This window comes from Bos mutus, chromosome 26, assembly GCF_027580195.1.
Source record: "Bos mutus isolate GX-2022 chromosome 26, NWIPB_WYAK_1.1, whole genome shotgun sequence".
NCBI classification, from domain to species: Eukaryota; Metazoa; Chordata; class Mammalia; order Artiodactyla; family Bovidae; genus Bos; species Bos mutus.
In genome coordinates, this window is record NC_091642.1 from 38,293,171 (window position 1) to 38,318,074 (window position 24,904).

At 42.1% G+C, this 24,904-nt stretch overlaps 1 protein-coding gene across 1 annotated transcript in view; it reads right to left on the reverse strand.

Annotated features, from left to right (window-relative positions):
- Positions 1–9,513, reverse strand: part of HECTD2 (HECT domain E3 ubiquitin protein ligase 2) — a 73,675-nt gene extending 64,162 nt beyond the window's left edge. Inside the window, exon 1 of the mRNA XM_070363394.1 lies at positions 9,286–9,513. Within this exon, the coding sequence (XP_070219495.1) occupies positions 9,286–9,423 (138 nt within the window). The 5' untranslated portion in view covers positions 9,424–9,513. The remainder of the gene's footprint in view (positions 1–9,285) is intronic.
- Positions 9,514–24,904: the final 15,391 nt, after the last annotated feature.

A 24,904-nucleotide genomic window follows, 5' to 3' on the forward strand; every position in this document is an offset into this window, starting at 1 on the left:
AGAAACTGCTTCATGCAATAAATAAACAGGTATTCTAAAATGTCCAAGAACACTTGGCTAGCTGGGAAATTCACTTATGTGGAATACCTGTCATTGGTAATACAGAACAAAAAGCACTAATGGTAATAATACAAAGGAAATTCTAGATAGATTAGCATGGTGGTTTTCAAACTTTCTGGTTTCAGGACCTCTTTACATTCTTAAAAATTATTATATGTATGTACTCATTCCTGTTTAAATACCACTAAATCCACTTACGGACAACAACTATTTTCCCAACAAACAAAAATCAGTGAGAAGAGTGACATGGTTTACATTTTGCAAAACGATTTTTATATTTGTTTCTGCATTCAATTTGTTGCAATATCATCTGTCACATAGAAAACTACACCGTACACTAGAGAGAAGGAGTGAGAACAAGACAACACAAATAACATTCTACTATCATTGCAAAGGCAGTGCTGACCTCATGGACATCTTAAAGGATACTGAGGATCACATGCTGAGGACTGCTACAGTAGGAATAAACAGTAATCAGCACTAAGAATGAGTCTAAGAAATCTTGGGAGAACAAGAAGACAACGTTTAAATCTGTTCTAATACAAGCATTTGCCACATGTGGCTGTTGAGAACTTGAAATGTTCTAGTAAGTGTAAAATACACAGTTTTCAAAGACTTATTGTGAAAAAGAGGTTAAATATCTCATTAAGTGTTCATACTGATTAAATATTGAAATGGTTAAGTTTCTGGATATACTGGATTAAAAAATATGCAATTAAACTTTATTTTTACCTCTTTTTATTATCTTTAATTAGCTATTAGAAAAGTTAAAATTACAGATGTGGTTCACATTTTATTTCTACTGGACAGAGCTGATATAAATGAAAATATACTTTCCTAAACTAGATCCAATCTAACATACAATCTTAGGAAACAGGTCAGAATTATTATTTTAATTCATCATTTCTCTGCATCGTTCTGGAGAAAAAGACCTGATGTAGCAAATGTAAACATGGTATAGTATGTAGATGAAGAATCAAAGATATCTGAAGGAATAAAATCTGAGTTTCTTGCTTTGGTCATCTCAGGTATGTATACAGAGACAATGGCAATTTCTACACTTTCGGCCACACCTCAATGAAATTTATTTTTCAAACCCAAAGGTAAATAGTTTGGCAACATATTGCGTGCGCCAAGTCAGCTCAGTAGTGTCCGACTGTTTGAGAGCCTATGGCCTGTAGCCTGCCCGGCTCCTCTTTCCATGGGATTCTCTAGCCAGGAATACTCGAGTGGGTTGCCATGCCCTCCTCCAGGGGATCTTTCTGACCCAGGGATTGAACCCTCGTCTCTTATGTCTCCTGCACTGGCGTGACCTGGGAAGCCTGGCAATACATTCAGTGCTCCTAATATAAAGCGGGGATCCTTCAGTCTTACGAGGACACGGAATACTGGGAAGCCTGGCGATACATTCAGTGCTCCTAATATAAAGTAGGGGTCCTTCAGTCTTACGAGTACACGGAATACCTATGACACACAGAAAAAACCTACAAAAGACTGAATGGCTTCCTGAGATACTGAGCAAAGGTTTCTGCATCAGAAGACCGGTGAACAAAGTACATTTATATGTTTTAACTTAAAACAGAGTCACCAGGGAAGCCCTTAAACATTGACTATACTCTGCTTTACTAACTTTTAAAATAAACTGACCTAAAGTGCCTGTTAGGGCCACACTAGATGAGAGGCCTCAACTGTATTTAGGGTCTAACAAAGGAGACTATTTTAGGCCCTGTTCCCAGGTAAAAAGACTTTGCTTTTCTTTTTTGTATGTTTTTTCACAGTTCCCTGTTAGGATGCTGTGTTATAAAATCAGTGCTCTACCTCCTTCTATTAAGCTGTGAAAAGTTGGCTCATTTCAAGATGTGAACCTTCTTCCCCTCAAATAAAAGGCACCAACCCAAGTTGAATTGTTTTAAGTGATATAAACCACAACTTTCAAGGGAGACTAGGAAGGACAGGGATTCTGAAACAAAAGTTTAACACCAAAAAAATCACAATGCAATTGATCTTACAGATAACTGAAAATTAACCCTACTTGATACAAATAAATGTTAGTCCTGAAGCTCAGAAATTTCAGTGTTTGCTTATCAGGAAGGCAATGTGTCTTGGGAGATTTTATTATTATACAACATAGGGGAAAAAAGCAATTATACCAACAGATTACCCTTATACAGCAAAATGCTACTTTTAACTGCGTGATTTGATGAACTCACAATTCTCAATTTATTGTTCTTTAAAAAAAAAGGATCAAAACCAAGTTAATTTGAAACAAAAGTTTTCTTTCATGACTAGATTCAAACTTCAGACTGATTTTTCAATTAAACTGAATTAGTAAAATTTCAATAATTTCTATTTTTAAAAGGCACATTCATATATTATAATTATTCCCCTCAAAATGTTTCTTGACTGCTTACAAAACTATTAGCAAGTTATAAATATCAACTTAGCAACAACTAGTTATTCATATAAGGCTTAGCAGTCTAACATTTTTAAAGTGCAAGAAAGTATCCTCATAATAAATGTAGAAAAACACAAAATTTCCAGAGGTTTCTCAGCTCCACCCACTTCCTTATTCATATTCTGTTGATCTTTCTCTCTCTCTCTTCCTCAATTCAAGTAAACATAAGCAAATTAATTTCCAAACAATATGCCAAAATAAGCTGCTACTCTGGGACACCAGCAGTACCCCTTTCTGAAGCCATTACTTTTCCCTCTCAAAAAAATTCTTCTGAACCCAGGAATACCCCAGCCCTGAAGACTTCAGAGAGCACAGGATACCTTTTAATTCAGAGGGCATGTATGTGAGCATGAGTGTGGAGTGCAGGAAGAGGAGGGAGGTGCATCGGTAATATCTACAGAGTAATACAGGTAATATCTACAGAAAAGGTTGTAAAGGGAAGTACCATAGCCACAGGATAGATTAGAAAGAGAGCTACAAATAGCAAGGCAGTATCATATTGGACCAGCTTCCCTTGTGGCTCAGTGGTAAAGAATCTGCCTGCCAATGCAAAAGACTCAGGTTCGATCCCTGGGTCAGGAAGATCCCCTGGAAAAGGAAATGGCAACCCCCCCCCTCAGTATTCTCACCTGGGAAATCCCATGGACAGAGGAGCCTGGAGGGCTATAGTCCAAAGGGTTGCAGAAGGGCTGGACACAGCCTAACTAAATAACATCATACTGGACACTTTGGGAAGTTCTCGTTCATAACTTACAATAACCATTTTTCTTCAGTTGTTAAATACAGTCAAATTATTTGTGTCCTAACACCCTGAACTAATTATGAAAGGGAGGATAAGCAGGCAACTACAATATAGCTTCAAAGTTAAAAAAAAGAAAAGTGGACAAATGACTTTAAAAGTCACTCAAAATTAAACACATTCTGGCTAAGTGTTTATATAGCTACAGCCCTTCCTCTCTGTGTCTTAAGACTCTCTGATCACTTCTTTAATGAGACTGCTTTATTTTACATAGAATTTAATGATACATTAATACCATAATGAAAACTGATATTATCAGATACATGTTTCTCTCCTAAATAGTTCTATCTCTAGTAATAAAGTTTTGAACAAATATGTCACTGGACCACATCCTCTTTTCTAATCTAAGAAATACTGCTATAGGTGGGGGGTCTCTGAACCACACGGACCCTGACCACAGACAGAGAGTACATGGAAAAAGAGCATGGGTTTTTTTTTTTTTTTGAGTCAGAAAAGTCTCAGCTGAAACTGAGTTCTGCCCCCTTACCAGCCATTTTACCCTCTGGCAAGGTATATTATATGTAACCTGATTCTAAGATTCCTGTCTGTGTGAACTGGGAACAGAATCTTCCTCATGATTAGAATGATCAAGTGGTTAGTGATGAATTTTGGTTGAACTAAGTGACTAGATGAGAGACATGAGAAGGTACTAAATAAAGAGTAGCAATCGTTTGTATTATTTATACGTATTTCATCTATGGATATATGATATACCTGTAGTTTATTAAATTGCTTAAGACATCTTCACTACAACAACCTCTACTCTTCCCTATCTCAACTCTTGTTGAGAAAGGTACAAGATTTCCCAAAAATAAGACTCTTCCAAACACCTAGATGGGCAAGTTTTGTCAAAGTTCACACATACATATGTTTATTTGGAATGCTGTTGGCTGGACTGCCTTTTTATGTAAATGTTTTCCTCTGAGAGAATTCACCTGCAAGCTCTAGAATTCTTTTCCTTTATCAATCTTCCTTCTCTTTCATTCCACTAGATTCCACTTTGTAGGGATTCTTCCATCCCTTACACCTTATCACATGGCCATGACCCTAGTGGGTGCTCCATCTCTTGTATGAACTGCAAAGCTCCTTCCTTGCCCTCTTTCTCCTCCCTCCTCCAGTCTAACTACCTCTAATCACTTCCATTAATTTCATTCTGTTGTTCTTTTATTTAAGAAACTCCAATGGTTTCCCATGAAGCACAGAAAAAAAAAAAGTCCCAACTTTCCTGCCTGCTGATCTGGTCCAGCCCCCATGCAATCTCATTTATCTCCCACAAGTTGCCAGCATGCTTCCATTGGCTTGACTTTATTACTCCCTAATTCTTCCCTTTAAGCCTTGTTCACGTTCTTTTCCCACTTGCTTTTGCCCATCCAAATCCTATCACCCTTCAATGGCCAGCCAGCTTAAATAATTACCACTGCTTAAAGGCCTTTCTTCACAGTTCTGCACGCGCTGATTTCCTTTTTCTGATCTCCTAGAGCGCAAATTGTTTCTACAGCACATGGTGGCTTTTACACATTGCTTTGCTTTGTTGGGTTTTCCTGTGTTAGCTCTGCCTACCCTGAGGCAGGAATCTATTTTTCTTTTTTAAACTTTGTGTTTTCTGTAGCATCTAGCCCAAAGCTAAACATAATAGAGGTTCAATAACTGGTAGTTACATTGTGGCCCAGCGGATCCATCAAGCCAGGTGACACACCCCTGATAGACCCTGTACAAACTTCTCATTTTTATTACTGGACTTCCTACCAAATCCTCTCCACATACCTCAAGACTTGCTCTCGCCTTCCCCCTACTTGACAAATCTCCTGACCTTCACTGCGGGCAAACTTTCCCTTTCCATCCTAAACTGATTTCCTCCATTTCCCTTCACTGCCCTGACCTAAGTAAAGTCCAGCTCTTTCTTTCGGAGAAGGCAATGGCACCCAACTCCAGTACTCTTGCCTGGAAAATCCCATGGATGGAGGAGCCTGGTAGGCTGCAGTCCATGGGGTCACGAAGAGTCAGACAGACCGAGCGACTTCACTTTCACTTTTCACTTTCATGCATTGGAGAAGGCAATGGCAACCCACTCCAGTGTTCTCGCCTGGAGAATGCCAGGGACGGGGGAGCCTGGTGGGCTGCCGTCTATGGGGTCGCACAGAGTCAGACACGACTGAAGTGACTTAGCAGCAGCAGCTCTTTCTTGAACCCACTTCTTTTTCATAAACCTATGCCATGGAGAGTCTCCCCTTCTCTTCTCACCTGATTTTTTTTTTTAATTTTATTTTATTTTTAAACTTTACATAATTGTATTAGTTTTGCCAAATATCAAAATGAATCCACCACAGGTATACATGTGTTCCCCATCCTGAACCCTCCTCCCTCCTCCCTCCCCATACCATCCCTCTGGGTCGTCCCAGAGCACTAGCCCCAAGCATCCAGTATTGTGCATAGAACCGGACTGGCATCTCATTTCATACATGATATTTTACATGATGATGAAGTAGACAGACTCATCTTCACTCATCACTATTATTTGCTCCTCTTTTGACCCTTTTCTCCTTCCCTATTCACCAATTTTTTCTAACTTCCATATTACATCAGCAACTAATTTATAATATTCTTCTCCAGTCCAATCTGTCAACTTCAGTAAATACTCACATCATCAGTCCTTCATATTTATTTTCTACTCCCCCTAGCTCTCTGGGCCTGCATCACTTCTCCACAGCAGCAGAGCCAAACTCCAAACACTGACAGGCTTCTGAGGACTCTATCTTGGGCCCTTGAGCCACTCTAACGAGGAACCACTTTAACTGCCATTTCTCTCAATTCCCCAAACTACACCTGATTTCTGGTGTGCCTCATTCACTTAACCCATACCTTTTACTATTCCATTTCAAATGCTGCTCCATAAACTAAGCAGACTTGGGGCAGTGTAGTTAAAATACAGACTCCAAGGAACTTTTAATTCAGTACACAGAACATCAATTTTCAATCTTTGCTACACCTGGGAATTAAAAAAAAAAAAGTAGTTGCCTGAGCCCCACTCCCAGAACTGATCTAATTGGCCTGCATCTGGGCCTGAGCAACGATGGCTTCAAAAGTTCCCATTCCCCCGTGCAGCAAAAGTTGAGAACCGGTGAGCAAAGGTGAGATCTAGGAACCTGGACTTCACCAAGCTACCAAGGGATCCATGGTCAGTCGGGTTTGTGTGTTAGGCACTTCCTGGCTGGAATGGACTTCCTGCATGCTTAGGAAGTTGTAGGATCAATCACGTTAGGGTTGTTTTTCCGGCACCGTCAATCCCACTTTTGCACCTTTAAAAAAAAAATTTCTGGGATACAGTCCCAACTCTTCAAGTGTAATCAGGGTCATCATAACCTGGCCTTCTGCTTAGTTTAGGGAGCTGTCACTCTAAATTATTTCCAAACTCTCATAAAAATGTAATATGGTGATTTTTGGAAAATGTCAGTACTGTAAGGTTACAGTAATTGAGTCATAAACTCAATCAACAGAGACAGAGCTGTTAACCTGGGGCAAAAAGTAGGCATCACTAAAATAGCTCAAAAAGATAAGTTATTGATAGTACTCAGCTTCCTAAGCAAACCCCCAGAAGCTCTATTTGATCCACATGGAGGCTAAAAAAGAACCAAGCAGGCCACAAGCTGTCTTTCCCTGTCCCCCACACCAAGGCTTTCCCATCTATACTGGTGAGCTTGGACGTCATCCAGGCTGCCTGGCTTTCTTGTCCTCAGGAGGATCAAGCGCACATTTTCTTGACTAAGGCTTTTCACCGCTATCACTCAGAATTCCAGCTCTAGAAATCTCTCTTTAACAAATACACACCAAGTATCTTCATTACTGGCTAAGTTTCTCCATCCTCCCCCTTGCTCTCCTAACACTTGCTGCAAAACCTGAGAACTCCTTTTCTCTCCTGACGTGACTCAAAACCTCAGTGCTAATGATGAACTCTATCATTTCAAAGAGTCTGAAATTCTGAATGTCATTAAAAAACAAAAACCTGTCATTAAAACAAACAAAAAAACAATGTTACCAACTCTGCTTGTAAGGCACCAGAAATTGCCTTCAAAAATCTCAAGTCTTCATTCTTATCCGCTTCTAATTTAACCTATGTTTTTTTCAAGGTTTTATTCAAGATCTTAAAAAACTTTTTGAACTCTGTTCTTCTGTTTGTCCAGCAGTACAAGCCCATATTCCTTTATTTACACTTATGAAATCCTCTAAGCTCTTAAGACTGAAAGAGTTCATTTGGTAATTAAACACATACCTGAACTGAACTTTTTGACAATCCAACCTGAGCTGAACTGATAGAAAGCTACCAATAGACCTTATCTCATTTAGTGTGAACAACCCACACTTTTCACTGCAGAGTTATTAGTATGCTTAATTATGAAGAACTGGCCAGGACCCCACTGTGGATAGTATACATGATACATATAAATTAACTTTCTAAAATCCAAAGAACTCTCAATTTCAAAGCCCCAAGGTTTCAGATAATAGTCTGTAGACCTATGTCCACACTGTATCAATTTCTCCAAGTTTTTATTCCAAGCCTTCGATTTTTCAATTACACAGAAATAAATAAGTTTTGGGGAGCGTCCTTACTTGAGGACTTAAACCCATTAACACAACTATTAGTATAAGCGTGCATGCATTCATTGTTTTAAACTGACTTAGAAATAAACTGCTGAAATACTATTTGCCAGTTAAAAACATCCCAGATAAGCTCCAAAAGCCCAGGAAATCAACAGCAAGAACTGGGTCTATAAGCAGCTGAATGACAAATTCCTTCAAAGCATTTCCCAAAGTAATTTCTACCTGCAACTCCAATTTACCAATCAACGGTAGTAATCTTTTTTAAGTGTCTTTTTATCACTGTCTACACTTCGCTGTGATTTAAGGTATGATGCTCGTTCTAACAATTTTCAGTTATCACAATCCTTAGACGTTTTCCAAAAACCTACTGAATCAAACGTTATTTCTATAACATTTTAAATTAGAGTTAGCTATTTTAGTAAGTTCTTAGTCACTTAAGAGGGAGGTTTTAGGAAATGAATTGCATCCAGGAATAAGGGAAATGTATCATGTTCTCTAAACTTTTACTATTTTGTCACACAGGCTGCATAAGTCATGCTCTTTAATGTACTGAAGTTTCAAGAAGTACATAAATATGGGATCACATAAAAAAAACTTAAAAATTAGAGGTTAATTTTGTGTGTGCGCGCTCCAAAGTAAACAGTCATAACCACCAGCAAAAGTAGGGAAGAGGGGCTGTCCCATTACATCATCTGGCAATCTGTAGTTTGAAGCCTGAAAGCGCTCTCCAAATAATCCTTAAGAAAATCCAGCTGGGAAATCATCCCCGAGAAGCTTAGATCCTTTGAGTTTAAATATAAGGTTAAAAAAGCTTCCCCACCTTACGTCACATGTCTGTACCATATGAAAAAGAAAACCCATCACCGAGGCATCTACCTCCCACTATCCTGACAGCAACCGAAAGGTCACAATTAAGTGGAAACTCGCCTCAGAGCCTGTTCAATCTGAAGGGGGAGCGGAAAGAAAAAGCGAAGAAAAGGGGAGAAATCTTCGCTCTCCCACGGCAGGCAGACGGCTCAGCGGAAAACCCACTCCCGCTTGCTTGACACCTTATCCTCATCCAAGAGACGATGGACTCCAAAATGCTGGTCATTTCCTTAGAGAAAGAGGGAAGCCCCCAAACCCGAAAATGACCGAAAACAGCCAGCTGACTCGGCCACCCCGGCATTCCCCGAGGGTGGAAGGTGCAGCTCGAGAAATGATCACGGCTGTCCTCGAGACACAACTCCTCGATTTCAGCCCGAGGAAGGGCAGCCTGAGCGCTTCTCCCCGGGCGGGTCCTGGGCTCCCTGGAGGTGAAGCGGGTCCCCGGGCGCCCCTCGCCCCCCTCGCGACCGGCCGTCGGGGCGCCCCGCGGCCCCCGCCCGGCACCTACCGCAGGGGCACTGGCTCCCGCCGACACGATGGGCGGCAGCTTCTCACGCTCCGGTTCCTTCCCTTTCTTCTCCTCAGGCGCACTCGCCGCCACCGCCGGCGGCGCGGCGGGCGAGGGCACCCGATCCGCTTCACTCATGTCGGGCCGGGCGGCTGGAGCGCGAGGCGGCGGCAGCGGCGGCAGCGGCGGCGGCGGCGGCCAGGCTGCTGCTGGGGTTGGCGCTGCTGCCGCCGCGGCCGCGAGAGGGCTCTGGGCCACCGCGTCCAGCCTCCGCCGCCGCTCCGCCCCGCCCCCGCCCGCGCCCGCGCCCGCGCCCGCGCCGCGGCCCCGCGCTCGCGCCGCGCGCGCCCGGATGCCCCGCCCCGCCCCCGCCTCCGCCCCCGCTCGCTGGGCCCGCCAGCCCGCGGCTCCCGCCAGCTCCTCGCCTCTGTCGCCCTCTCCCCGCCCCCGCCTCGGCTCTCAGGTAGCGGGGCCCGGACGCTGGCCACTGCCACCCTCGCCAACCCCGGGGCCTGGAGAGGAGGCGCCGCAGCCGGGCCGCCATGTTGTTTGCCGATCGTCGCCCGAACCGGCGAGGAGGGGGTCGGGACTAGAGAGTCGGTACTCTGGGGGACAAGGCGAAGCCAGCAAAGGTCGCGCGGGGATAGAGCGTTCCGGAATGGCTTCTGTGGGGCGGGGCGAGCGCGGCAGCCTCCTCTGCACGGACGGCCCTGACTTGGGGCGCCTAGACCCGCGGGGGATTTTTCCTCTCCAGCGCCTGCAAAACCGTCGCCTTCGGGCCGCTGCTTGTCCCTGCCACCCCTGCCCGCCCACCCGCTTGCCCCAAGAGCGAGGTCTCGTGCCTGGGCGTCCTCAGGAGACAACCTTCCTTTTATAGTCGACCGACCCTTGGTAGATGCCCCAAGAGCCCCCATCTACAAAGGAAAAGGCTGAGGTGGGGAGAGGGGAAGTGAGACGCCGTGGGCTCCACCTTCCCCACCGCAGGGCGGGACGGCCAGGCCACACTTTCCATTCCTGTTCTTCCCGTCCCTACTTGGACTGCCAAATCCGCCTCTCCCTTCCCGTCCCCACGCGCCTACATCTCGCTGTCTCCCCGCATCTCTTTGCTGCCTCCTATCCCTTCCTTGTTCGTTTCCTTTTATAAGTTGCAGATGGACAGACCCAAACTCCGCTGCATAATCCTTAATGTCAGATCGTTAATATGGGTGCGAACTTTAAAAGTGAGGAGGAAAGCTTTTAATCATGATATTAAACCATCCCCCATCCCCACCCCCACGACCAAGCCACACAGACATTTCCTTTCCTTTCCGCCCCCTCCTTTTCCTTTTCTCAGTCTACTGGAGCTGCGGAGACACCTGCTGATCTAAGGGAAAGGAGAGAGTAAGAATGTGCTGCATCGTCTATTAAAAACAGGGAATTCTTGACAGTCACATCTCCACATTTCTCGGTAGCGGCTTTGTTATTTTACTTGAGGATGAGTGAATTTTCAAATCATGGGTACCTAGATCCAAATAACTAAAAATAATCTCTGAAACATGTTTGGGAGGATGTTTGGGTTATCTGTTATTTTACATAATTCAGAATTATTAGCATAACTGAGTACTAGTTATCAGATCAGATCAGTTGCTCAGTCGTGTCCGACTCTTTGCGACCCCATGAATGAAACGAGGTTGCATGTTTTTTCCTTCAAACCCAGAGTTTGTAACAAACAGATCTGAAGTAAATCATGTAATGACTATAATAATTAGTATTCAGGATTGCCTTCTATATTATAAATTCCGACTTTCATTTATAGAAGGGCTTTCTAGTTTTAATATAGTTGCTGTCATCACCTATTTGAATGTTAATTAGCAAAAGGTTTGAAGGGCCATATAGTTGGCAAAAAGTATTTCACTGCTAATTAGTCTTGGAGGGAAAATGACACGGACACACATTACTTTTACGCATTCTCCTATTTTTCTTGAATTCTTTTTTAGGATTTTCATTTCTTCTCAAACCTATGAAATATTCACCCTATAGGAGGAATATATAATTATTTCCTACTTTTAGCAGGTCATTGTTCTGATCTTTTGATACAGCAGCAACTGAAATATTATAAATGGAAGGCTTTAACTGCAGTTCAAGATAGTCTATGCTGCCAAGCTATATTGATAGAACAAATTGTTGTTAAGTTGCTAAGTCTGATTCTTTGCGACCTCATGGACTGAGGCAGGCCAGACTCCTTGTCCTTCACTATCTCCCAGAGTTTGCTCTAATTCATATACATTGAGTCGATGATGCTATCTAACCATCTCATCCTCTGTTGTCTCCTTCTCCTGCCCCCAGTCTTTCCCAGCATCAGGATCTTTTGATGGTTAGCCAATGAGTCAGCTCTTCGCATCTGGTGGCCAAAGTATTGGAGCTTCAGCATCAGTCCTTCCAATGAATATTCAAGATTGATTTCCTTTAGGACTGACTGGTTTGATCTCCTTGCAGTCCAAGGGACTCTCAAGAGTCTTCTCCAGCACAATTCAAAAGCATCAGTTCTTCTTTGGCACTCAGCTTTCTTTATGATCCAACTCTCACATCCATACATGACTACTGGAAAAACCATAGCTTTAACTATATGGGCCTTAGTTGTCACAGTGATGTTTCTGCTTTTAATCACACTGTCTAGGTTTGTCATAGCTTTCCTTCCAAGGAGCAAGCGTCTTTTAATTTCATGGCTGCTGATAGAACAAATACTAGGGGAAAATAACAAAATCTGCCCTCCATATCCACAAGCTCAGCCTCTGTGTATCGAAAATACTCAAAAGAAATTTTTTTAGGAAGTTCTGTAAAGCAAAACTTGAATTTTCCACCAAATGTTTATATAGCATTTACATTGTATTAGGTATTATAAGTAATCTAGAGACAATTGAAAGTACGTGAGACCATATATGTAGGTTAAATGCAAATACAATGCCATTTTACAAGGGACTTGAGGATCCCTGGACTTGGGTATCCAGGGGGACCTGGAAACAATCCTTCTTGGATAGAATGAACAATTGTATCTTTTGCTATCATTTTAAACTAGATTTAGTAATTTGTGATTAAAATGCTTGGAAGAGAAACCAGTTGAATTATAGGCCTTATGCTTTCTCTTTTCATGTGTGAGACTAAATAGAAGTTTGTCTGTACATGTAGTCACATTCAATAGAACAAATGCTTCAATATTGGCAAAACAAGGCAAATCAGAAATTGTAATTTCTGCTTCTGTGCCAGAATAGATAATCCACTTCTAAACAAGTATGCTGATTAATTCACCTGGAAGTTACATTCTCCCCCCACCCCCTGCAAAAAAGAAGAGGTAATTCATTGATGTTTTCTTTTACTTCCTGTTAAATACATTGCTCTCAATACTCCACCCTATCCTTTCATCATCTACACGTGCTCCAGAATGGAGAGTGGGACAGGGATTTCTGGAATGCTGCAGAGTGATGACTCCAGTGGGCTGGGGAAACAGAGTCCTAACGGCCACCAAGATACGTCTGAAGGCCCAGGTAGGAGTGAGAGATTGTGGTACAGGACACACAGAGTGTTCCGATTGCTCTGTACAGAAGTGTGGAAAAGATGCCTTTCAACCCTGCCAAGTGTTAACAAAAAGTCCAACCGTGGTGGCATCTAAGTTCAAACTCGTTAGCCCAGGAAAACTTGGGAGTGAAGCGGGAGAAACATTTCACCTTCCTAAGTCCAGATGGAGAACGTGAGCTGATTCATCATACCTGTGGGGTATAAGAGTTTGGGGGTGGGGTGGGGAACTTAGAGTACGGGTTGTATTTGTGAAAGCAAAAACAAAACTACAAGGTAATTAAAAGATCTAAATTATAGGTAACATTCTACTGTAATTGTATACAGAGGTACTAATCTAGTGAACAGTAGCACAGTAAGTTCTGAAAGTTTGGTTCAGTTCAGTCGCACAGTCGTGTCTGACTCTATGTGACCGCATGGACTGTAGCACACCAGGGTTCCCTGTTCATCACTCACTCCTGGAGCTTGTTCAAACTCATGTCCACTGAGTCAGTGAAGCAATCCAACCATCTCATTGTCTATCGCCCCCTTCTGCATTCAGTCTTTCCTGAATCAGGGTTTTTTCCAATGAGTCAGTTCTTCGCAGCAGGTGGCCAAAGTATTGGAGTTTCAGCTTCAACATCAGTCCTTCCAATGAATATTCAGGGTTGATTACCTTTAGGATTGACTGGTTTGATCTCTTTGCAGTCCAAGGGACTCTCAAGAGTCTTCTCCAACACCACAGTTCAAAAGCATCAATTCTTTGGCACTCAGCTTTCTTAATAATCCAACTCTCATATCCATACATGACTACTGGAAAAACCATAGCTTTGACAAGGTGGACATTTGTTGGTGAAGTAATGTCTCTGCTTTTTAATATGCTGTCTAGGTTGGTCATGACTTCTTCCAAGGAGCAAGAGTCTTTTAATTTCAGGGTTGCAGTCACCATCTGCTGTGATTTTGGACCCCAAGAACATAAAAGTCTCTCACTGATTCCATTGTTTCCCCATCTACTTGCCATGAAGTGATGGGGCCGGATGCCATGATCTTAGTTTTCTGAATGTTGAGTTTTAAACCAACTTTTTCACTCTCCTCTTTCACTATCATTAAGAGGCTCTTTAGTTCTTTGCTTTCTGCCATAAGGGTGGTGTCATCTGCATATCTGAGGTTATTGATATTTCTACCAGGAGTCTTCATTTCAGCTTGTGCTTCATCCAACCCAGCATTTTGCATGTTGTATTCTGAATATGTTAAATTAGCAGATTGACAATATACAGCCTTGAGGTACTTCTTTCCCAATTTGGAACCAGTCCATTGTTCCATGTCCGGTTCTAATTGTTGCTTCTTGACCTGCATACAGATTTCTCAGGAGACAGGTAAGGTGGTCTGGTATTCCCATCTCTTAAAGAATTTTCCAGTTTGTTGTGATCCACACAGTCAAAGTCTTTGGTATAGTCATAAAGCAGTAGTAGATGTTTTTCTGGAACTCTCTTGCTTTGTCTATAATCCAAGGGATGTTGGCAATTCAATCTCTGGTTCCTCTGCCTTTTCTAAATCCACCTTGAATATCTGGTAGTTCTTGGTTCATGAACTGTTGAAACCTCACTTGGAGAATTTTGAGCTTTACTTTGCTAGCATGTGAAATGAGTGCAATTGTGTGGTAGTTTGAGCATTCTTTGGCATTGCCTTTCTTTGGGATTGGAATGAAAACTGACCTTTTCCAGTCCTGTGGCCACTGCTGAGTTTTCCATATTTGCTAGCATAATGAGTGCAGCACTTTCACAGCATCATCTTTTAGGATTTGAGATAGCTCAGCTGGAATTCCATCACCTTCACTAGCTTTGTAGTGATGCTTCCTAAGGCCCACTTGACTTCTGACTCCAGTATGTCTGGCTCTAGGTGAGTGATCACAGCATCATGATCACCTGGGTCATGAAGATCTTTTTTATATAGTTCTTCTATGTATTCTTGCATTGCTTCTTAATATCTTATACTTATACCATTTCTGTCCTTTATTGTGCCCATCTTTGCATGAAATGTTTCCTTGGTATCTCTAATTTTCTTGAAGAGATCTCTCGTCTTTCCCATTCTATTGTTTTTCTCTATTTCTTTGCATTGATCACTGAGGAAGGCTTTCTTATCTCTCCTTGCTATTCAGTTATGGTTATGCTATGACAGTTTGGTTAAAAGTGGTTTATAACTAACTAACGCCTTAATTATGTAAGATAAAGTTATGAATTAGTAAGGGCTTCCCTGATAGCTCAGTTGGTAAAGACTCCATGTGCAATGCAGGAGACCCCAGTTTGATTCCTGGGTTGGGAAGATCCCCTGGAGAAGGGATAGGCTACCCACTCCAGTATTCTTGGGCTTCCCTGGTGGCTTAGCTGGTAAAGAATCCACCTGCAATGTGGGAGACCTGGGTTCGATCCCTGGGTTGAGAAGATCCCCTGGAGAAGGGAAAGCCTACCCACTCCAGTATTCTGGCCTGGAGAATTCCATGGACTGTATAGTCTTTCGGGTTGCAAAGAGTCAGACACAACTGAGCGACTTTCACTTTCATGAATTAGTGAAGATTTTTAAAAACTTCTTTTTCACATTTCAACTGCATGTTGTTCTGAAGTACTAGACTTGGAGAAATGAACTTATTTTAGCCATGTTGATATTGTTAAAACAACATCGTTAGAACTCTTCCTTAGATTTAATCACTGTGACTTTTAAAGATTATTTTAAAGAATAATTTTGGTTTATTAAATGAACAATACATTATCATTACAGGAAAAGTTATAAAATATAGTTTAGCAAAATGAAGAAAATAAACTCTGGATCCTTCTCAACTTTGATAATGGCTAAGACCTTGGAATGTATCTTTATAAAATATCCTGTCTGTCTGCCTGCCTATCTGTCTACACACACACATTGTGTTTCTTTCTTTGTTTTTATGAAAACAGAACATCCTGAAATACTGTTTTGAATGTGTGTACCTCATTCTTCAAAATACCCACAGTGGTGTTGTAAATCTATCCTCAGAGGATGAAGTTTTAAAAATTACTCACTGTTACGTAGGGCCAAGACTGAGGGAAAGAGTGAATGATGATCAAGCTTTATATTTTGAATCTGACCTCTTTTGAATCTATTCTTTCTATCTGAATTCTCTTGTCCATTGACCTAGTCAATCCTTTAACATCTCTAACCCAAAATATTAACATAGTTTTCAAACAGGTCTTGCCTTCAATGTTTTACCTGCTCCTATTGCCACCAGAATGACGTTTTCAAAATATGTAACTTCTTGTCAGACCTTTCTTTAATAAAACTTTCATGATCTCTTGAAGCAAAACTCTGAAACCCGTAGTATAACATTCACCTGAATTGTTTATGATGAACTCTTTCTTAATGTCCTATGTGTGTGCTCGGTGGCTCAGTTATATCTGACTCTTTGTGACCCCATGGACTATAGCCTTCCAGGCTGCTCTGTCCAAGGGATACTCCAAGCAAGAATACTGGAGTGGGTTGCCATTTGCTCCTCCAGGGGATCTTCCTGACCCAGGGATTGAACTCGAATTTACTATGGCTCCTGCACTTTTAGGCAGATTCTTTACCAGTGCCCCACCTGTAATCTTATCCTTAATGTCCTAACTAGAATCAATTGTTTCTTTCTTTCTGCTTCCAGAGTGTTGTACATACTTACATTTATGTACCCAGTTACTTGTTCCCCCAATAGGTCATGACAGAGAGGAGAAGTTCAGTTCAGTTCAGTTCAGTCGCTCAGTCATGTCCAGCTCTTTGTGACCCCATGGACTGCAGCATGCCAGGCCTCCATGTCTATCACCAACTCCCAGAGTTTACTCAAACTCGTGTCCATTGAGTTGGTGATGCCATCCAACCATCTCATCCTCTGTCGTCCCCTTACCCTCCTGCCCCCTAATCCCTCCCAGCATCAGGGTCTTTTCAAATGAGTCAGCTCTTTGCATCAGGTGGCCAAAGTATTGGAGTTTCAGCTTCAACATCAGTCCTTCCAATGAACACTTAGGACTGATTTCCTTTAGGATGGACTGGTTGGATCTCCTTGCAGTCCAAGGGACCCTCAAGAGTCTTCTCCAACACCACAGTTCAAAAGCATCAATTCTTCAGAGCTCAGCTTTCTTTATAGTCCAACTCTCATCCATACATGACTACTGGAAAAGCCATGGCCTTGACTAGATGGACCTTTGTTAACAAAGTAATGTCTCTGTTTTTTAATATGCTGTCTAGGTTGGTCATAACTTTCCTTTCAAGGAGTCAGCATCTTTTAATTTCATGGCTGCAATCACCATCTGCAGTGACTTTGGAGCCCCCCAAAATAAAGTCTGCCACTGTTCCCACTGTTTCTCCATCTATTTGCCATGAAGTAAAGGGAGCGGATGCCATGATCTTAGTTTTCTGAATGTTGAGCTTTAAGCTGACTTTTTCACTCTCTCCTTTCACTTTCATCAAGAGGCTCTTTAGTTCCTCTTCACTTTCTGCCATAAGGGTGGTGTCACCTGCATGTCTGTGGTTATTGATATTTCTCCCAGCAATCTTGATTCCAGCTTGTGCTTCATCCAGCCCAGTGTTTCTCATGATGTACTCTGCATATAAGTTAAATAAGCACAGTGATAATATACAGCCTTGATGTACTCCTTTTCCTATTTGGAACCAGTCTGTTGTTCCAGTCCAGAGAGGAGAAGGGTCATGTTTAATTGCACCTTGAATCCCCACATGTAGTACACTATGTGGCATGTGCTGTTGAGGCACCCAATAAACTCAGAATAAAGGAAAATAAGATGTTTTTCTTAATGTGGCTTGTAAGGTGTTATAAAAACAGTTTCCAAAGGGGAATAACAAAAATGCTTCACGTGGGGAGACACACTCATGTTTTTCTTTTTCTTTTTTAAATTGAGGTATAGTTGATTTGGACCCCACGTCCAAGGTAAGAGAAACCCAAGTAAAATGGTAGGTGTTGCCAGAGGGCATCAGAGGGCAGACACACTGAAACCATATTCACAGAAAACTAGCCAGTCTGATCACACAGACCACAGCCTTGTCTAACTCAATGAAACTAAGCCATGCCCATGGGGCCACCTAAGATGGCGGGTCATGGTGGAGAGGTCTGACAGAATGCGGTCCACTGGAGAAGGGAATGGCAAACCACTTCAGTATTCTTGCCTTGAGAACCCCATGAACAGTATGAAAAGGCAAAATGATAGGATACTGAAAGAGGAACTCCCCAGGTTGGTAGGTGCCCAGTATGCTACCGGAGATCAGTGAAGAAATAACTCCAGAAAGAATGAAGGGATGGAGCCAAAGCAAAAACAGTACCCAGTTGTTGATGTGACTGGTGATAGAAGCAAGGTCCGATGCTGTAAAGAGCAATATTGCATAGGAACCTGGAAGGTTAGGTCCATGAATCAAGGCAAATTGGAAGTGGTCAAACAAGAGATGGCAAAAGTGAATGTTGACATTCTAGGAATCAGCGAACTAAAATGGACTGGAATGGGTGAATTTAACTCAGATGACCATTATATCTACTACTGTGGGTAGGAATCCCTTAGAAGAAATGGAGTAGCCATCATGGTCAACAAAAGAGTCTGAAATGCAGTTCTTGGATGCAATCTCAAAAACGACAGAATGATCTCTGTTCATTTCCAAGGCAAACCATTCAATATCATGGTGATCCAAGCCTATGCCCAAACCAGTAACACTGAAGAAGCTGAAGCTGAACAGTTCTATGAAGACCTACAAGACCTTTTAGAACTAACACCCAAAAAAGATGTCCTTTTCATTATAGGGGACTGGAATGCAAAAGTAGGAAGTCAAGAAACACCTAGGGTAAAAGGCAAATTTGGCCTTGGAGTACGGAATGAAGCAGGGCAAAGGTTAATAGAGTTTTGCCAAGAGAACGCACTGGTCATAGCAAACACCCTCTTCCAACAACACAAGAGAAGACTCTACACATGGACATCACCAGATGGTCAACACCGAAATCAGATTGATTATATTCTTTGTAGCCAAAGATGGAGAAACTCTATACAGTCAACAAAAACAAGACCGGGAGCTGACTGTGGCTCAGATCATGAACTCCTTATTGCCAAATTTAGACTTAAATTGAAGAAAGTAGGGAAAACCACTAGACCATTCAGGTATGACCTAAATCAAATCCCTTATGACTATACAGTAGAAGTGAGAAATAGATTTAAAGGACTAGATCTGATAGAGTGTCTGATGAACTATGCATGGAGATTCATGGCATTGTACAGGAGACAGGGATCAAGACCATCCCCATGGAAAAGAAATGCAACAAATCAAAATGGTTGTCTGAGGAGGCCTTACAAATAGCTGTGAAAAGGGGAGAAGTGAAAAGCAAAGGAGAAAAGGACAGATATTCCCATTTGAATGCAGAGTTCCAAAGAATAACAAGGAGAGATAAGAAAGCCTTCCTCAGCGATCAATGCAAAGAAATAGAGGAAACAACAGAATGGGAAAGACTAGAGATCTATTCAAGAAAATTAGAGATACCGAGGGAACATTTGATGCAAAGATGGGCTTGATAAAGGACACAAATGGTATGGACCTAACAGAAGCGGAAGATATTAAGAAGAGGTGGCAAGAATACACAGAAGACCTGTACAAAAAAGAGCTTCATGACCTGGATAATCATGATGGTGTGATCACCGACCTAGAGCCAGACATTCTAGATTGTGAAGTCAAGTGGGCGTTAGAAAGCATCACTACGAACAAAGCTAGTAGAGGTGATGGAATTCCAGTTGAGCTATTTCAAATCCTGAAAGATGACGCTGTGAAAGTGCTGCACTCTATATGCCAGCAAATTTGGAAAACTCAGCAGTGGCCACAGGACTGGAAAAGGTCAGTTTTCATTCCAATCCCAAAGAAAGGCAATGCCAAAGAATGCTCAAACTACCACACATCTCACTGACACGCTAGTAAAGTAATGCTCAAAATTCTCCAAGCCAGGCTTCAGCAGTACGTGAACTGTGAACTTCCAGATGTTCAAACTGGTTTTAGAAAAGGCAGAGGAACCAGAGATCAAATTGCCAGCATCCACTGGATCATTGAAAAAGCAAGAGAGTTCCAGAAAAACATCTATTTCTGCTTTATTGACTATGTCAAAGCCTTTGACTGTGTGGATCACAATAAACTGTGGAAAATTCTGAAAGAGATGGGAATACTAGACCACCTGACCTGCCTCTTGAGAAACTTATATGCGGGTCAGGAAGCAACAGTTGGAACTGGACATGGAACAACAGACTGATTCTAAATAGGAAAAGGAGTTCATCAAGGATGTATATTGTCACCCTGCTTATTTAACTTATATGCAGAGTACATCATGAGAAACGCTGGGCTGGAGGAAGTACAAGCTGGAATCAAGATTGCCAGGAGAAATATCAATAACCTCAGATATGCAGATGACACCACCCTTATGGCAGAAAGTGAAGAGGAACTAAAAAGCCTCTTGATGAAAGTGAAAGAGGAGAGTGAAAAAGTTGGCTTAAAGCTCAACATTCAGCAAACTAAGATCATGGCATCCTCTCCCTTTACTTCATGGCAAATAGATGGAGAAACAGTGCGAACAGTGACAGACTTTATTTTTGGGGGCTCCAAAATCACTGCAGATGGTGATTGCAGCCATGAAATTAAAATACGCTTACTCCTTAAAAGAAAAGTTATGACCAACCTAGATAGCACATTCAAAAGCAGAGACATTACTTTGCCAACAAAGGTCCATCTAGTCAAGGCTATGGTTTTTCCAGTGGTCATGTGTGGATTTGAGAGTTGGACTAGAAAGAAAGCTGAGTACCGAAGAATTGATGCTTTTGAACTGTGGTGTTGGAGAAGACTCTTGAGAGTCCCTTGAACTGCAAGGAGATCCAACTAGTCCATGCTAAAGAGACCAGTCCTGAGTGTTCATTGAAAGGACTGATGCTGAAGCTGAAACTCCAATACTTTGGCCACATCAGAAGAGTTGACTCATTTGAAAAGACCCTGATGCTGGGAGGGATTGGGGGCAGGAGGGTAAGGGGATGACAGAGGATGAGATGGCTGGATGGCATCACCAACTTGATGCACATGAGTCTGGGTGAACTCCAGGAGTTGGTGATGGACAGGGAGGCCTGGCATGCTGTGTTTCATTGGGTCACAAAGAGTCAGACACGACTGAGAGACTGTACTGAGCTGACAGTTGATTTACAGTATTTCAGGTGTATAGCAAAATCATTCAGTTTTCAGATTATTTTCTATTTTAAGTTATTACAAAATAGTGAATATAGTTCTTTGTACTATACAATAGTACTTTTTATATATTTTATATATAGTAGTGTGTATCTTTTAATCACAAATTCCTAATTTATCCTTCCCCATCCCCTTTCCCTTTTGGTAAATTTAATTTAGATGACCATTACATCTAGTTCTGTGGGCAAGAATCCCTTAAAAGAAATGGAGTAGCCCTCGTAGTCAACAAAAGGGCCTGAAATGCAGTGTTTGGGTGCAATCTCAAAAAGGAGAGAATGATCTCTGTTCATTTCCAAGGCAAACCATTCAATATCAAGGTAATCCAAGTCTATGCCCAAATTACTAATGCCGATGAAGCTGAAGTTGATGGTTCTAGGAAGACCTACAAGACCTTTTAGAACTAACACCAAAAAAAGATGTCCTTTTCATCATGGGGACTGGAATGCAAAAGTAGGAGGTCAAGAGATACCTGGAGTAACAGGGAAGTTTGGCCTTGAAGTACAAAATGAAGCAGGGCAAAGGCTAACAGAGTTTTGCTAAGAGAACGCACTATTCATAGCAAACACCGTCTTCCAACAACACAAGAGACTACACGTGAACATCATCAGATGCTCAATACTGAAATCAGATTGATTATATTCTTTGCAGTCGAAGATGGAGAATTCCTACCGAGTCAGCAAAAACAAGACCAGGAGCTGACTGTGGCTCAGATCATGAACTTCTTATTGCCAAATTCAGACTTACTTTGAAGAAAGTAGGGGAAACCACTAGGCCACTGAAGTACAACCTAAATCAAATCCCTGACAATTATACAGTGGAAGTGACAAATAGATTCAAGGGATTAGATCTAATAGAGTGCCTGAAGAATTATCAACAGAGGTTCATGACACTGTATAGGAGGCTATGATCAAAACCACTCTGAAGAAAAAGAAATGCAAAAAGGTAAAATGGTTGTCTGAGGAGGCCTTACAAATAGCTGAGAAAAGAAGAGAAGTAAAAAGCAAATGAGAAAAGGAAAGATGTACCCATCGGAACGCAGAGTTCCAAAGGTAAACAGGGAGAGACAAGAAAGCCTTCCTAAGTGAACACTGCAAAGAAATAGAGAAAACAATAGAATGGGAAAGACTAGAGATCTCTTCAAGAAAATTAGCGATACGAAGGGAATATTTCATGCAAAGATGGGCACAATAAAGGACAGAAACAGTATGGACCTAACAGAAGCAGAAGATACTAAGAAGAGGTAGCAAGAATACACAGAAGAACTACACAAAAAAAGATCTTGATGACCCAGATAACCACAATGGTGTGATCCCTCACCTATAGCCAGACATCTTGGAGTGCAAAACCAAGTGGGCCTTAGGAAGCATCACTGTGAACAAAGCTAGCAGAACTGATGGAATTCCAGCTGAGCTATTTCAAATCCTAAAAGATGATACTGTGAAAGTGCTGCACTCATTATGCCAGCAAATATGGAAAACTTTCCAGCGGTGGCCACAGGACTGGCAAAGGTCAGTTTTCATTCCAGTCCCAAAGAAAGGCAATGCCAAAGAATGCTCAAACTACTTCACAGTTGCACTCATTTCACATGCTAGCAAAGTAAAGCTCAAAATTCTCCAAGTGAGGCTTCAACAGTATGTGAATTGAGAACTTCCTAGATGTTCAAGGTGGATTTAGAAAAGGCAGAGGAACCATAGATTGAATTGCCAACATCCCTTGGATCATGGAAAAAGCAAGAGAATTCCAGAAAAACGTCTGCTTTATTGACTACACCAAAGACTTTGACTGTGTGGATCACAACAAACTGGAAAATTCTTTAAGAGATGGGAAGACCAGACCACCTTACTTGCCTCCTGAGGAATCTGTATGCAGGTCAAGAAGCAACAGTTAGAACCAGACATGGAACAACAGATGGTTCCAAATTGGGAAAGGAGTATATTGTCCAAGGCTGTATATTGTCCATCTGCTTATTTAACTTATATTCCGAGTACATCATGAGAAATGCTGGGCTTGATGAAACAGAAGCAGGAATCAAGATTGCAAGGAGAAATATCAACAACCTCAGATAATGCAGATGACACCACCCTTATGGCAGAAAGTGAAGAGGAACTAAAGAGCCTCTTGATGAAAATGTAAGAGGAGAGTGAAAAAGCTGTTTTAAAACTCAACATTCAAAAAACGAAGATCATGGCATCCAGTCCCATCACTTCATGGCAAATAGATGGGGAAATAATGGAAACAGTGGCAGACTTTATTTTCTTGGACTTCCAAATCACTGCAGATGGTGACTGCAGCCAATCCTAGAAAGCATATTAAAAAGCAGAATCATTACTTTGCCAACAAAGGTCTGTCCAGTCAAAGCTATGGTTTTTCCAATAGTCATGTATGGATGTGAGAATTGGACCATAAAGAAGGCTGCTGCTGCTGCTGCTAAGTCGCTTCAGTCGTGTCCGACTCTGTGCGACCCCACAGACGGTAGCCCACCAGGCTCCGGATTCTCAAGGCAAGAACACTGGAGTGGGTTGCCATTTCCTTCTCCAATGCATGAAAGTGAGAAGTGAAAGTGAAGTCGCTCAGTTGTGTCCAACTCCTAGCGATCCCATGGACTGCAGCCCACCAGGTTCCTCCAACCATGGGATTTTCCAGGCAAGAGTACTGGAGTGGGGTGCCATTGCCTTCTCCAATAAAGAAGGCTAGGAACAATTGATGCTTTTGAGTTGTGGTGGAGAAGTCTCTTGAGAGTCCCTTGATCTACAGGGAGATCAAACCAGCCAATCCTAAAGGAAATCAGTCCTGAATATTCTTTAGAAAGACTGATGCTGAAGCTGAAGCTGCAATACTTTGGCCACCTGATGTGAAGAGATGACTCATTGGAAAAGACCCTGATGCTGGGAAAGATTGAAGGCAGGAGGAGAAGGGGACAGCAGAGGATGAGGTGGTTGGATGGCATCACCTACTTGATGGACACGAGTTTGAGCAAGCTCCAGGAGTTGGTGATGAACCCGGAGGCCTGGTGTGCTGCAGTCCATGGGGTCACAAAGGGTCGGACATGACTGAGCAACTGAACAACAACAAAGTTTGTTTCTTATGTCTATGGGTCTATTTTTGTTTAGTAAATAAGTTCATTTGAATAATGTTTAATATTCCACATATAAGTGATATCATATATTTGTCTTTCTGACTTACTTCACTTAATATGATAATCTCTAGGTTGATCACTGTTGCTGCAGATGGCCTTATTTCATTTTTTTTTTTTTAGTTCTACCAGTTTATTGCTACCAGCCCATCTCCCTCTGCCCTCATGCATGTGTGCTCAGTCATGTAACCCCATGTACTACTGTCTGCCACGCTATTCTGTCCATGGACTTTTCCAGGCAAGAATACTGGAGTGGGTTGCCATTTCCTTCTCCAGGTTTATTTCATTCTTTTTTATGGTTGAGTAAAATTCCATTCTTGGAAAAGACCCTGATGCTGGGAAAGATTGAGGGCAGGAGGAGAAGGGGACAACAGAGGATGAGATGGTTGGATGGCATTATCGACTCGATGGACATGGGTTTGGGTGGACTCCGGGAGTTGGTGATGGACAGGGAGGCCTGGCGTGCTGCGGTTCATCGGGTTGTAAAGAGTCAGACATGACTGAGCAACTGAACTGAACTGAACTGAAAATTCCATTCGCATCGTCTTTATTGAGCTGAACTCATTTAGATGATTCTGTCTGGTTTTGCTTCTTAAAAGTCTAGATTTTCTAGCACGGTCCAGTAGAACTTCCTGCTGTGGTGGAAATGTTCTCTATCTGTACTGTTCTGTATGTAGCCATTGGCCACATGTGGCT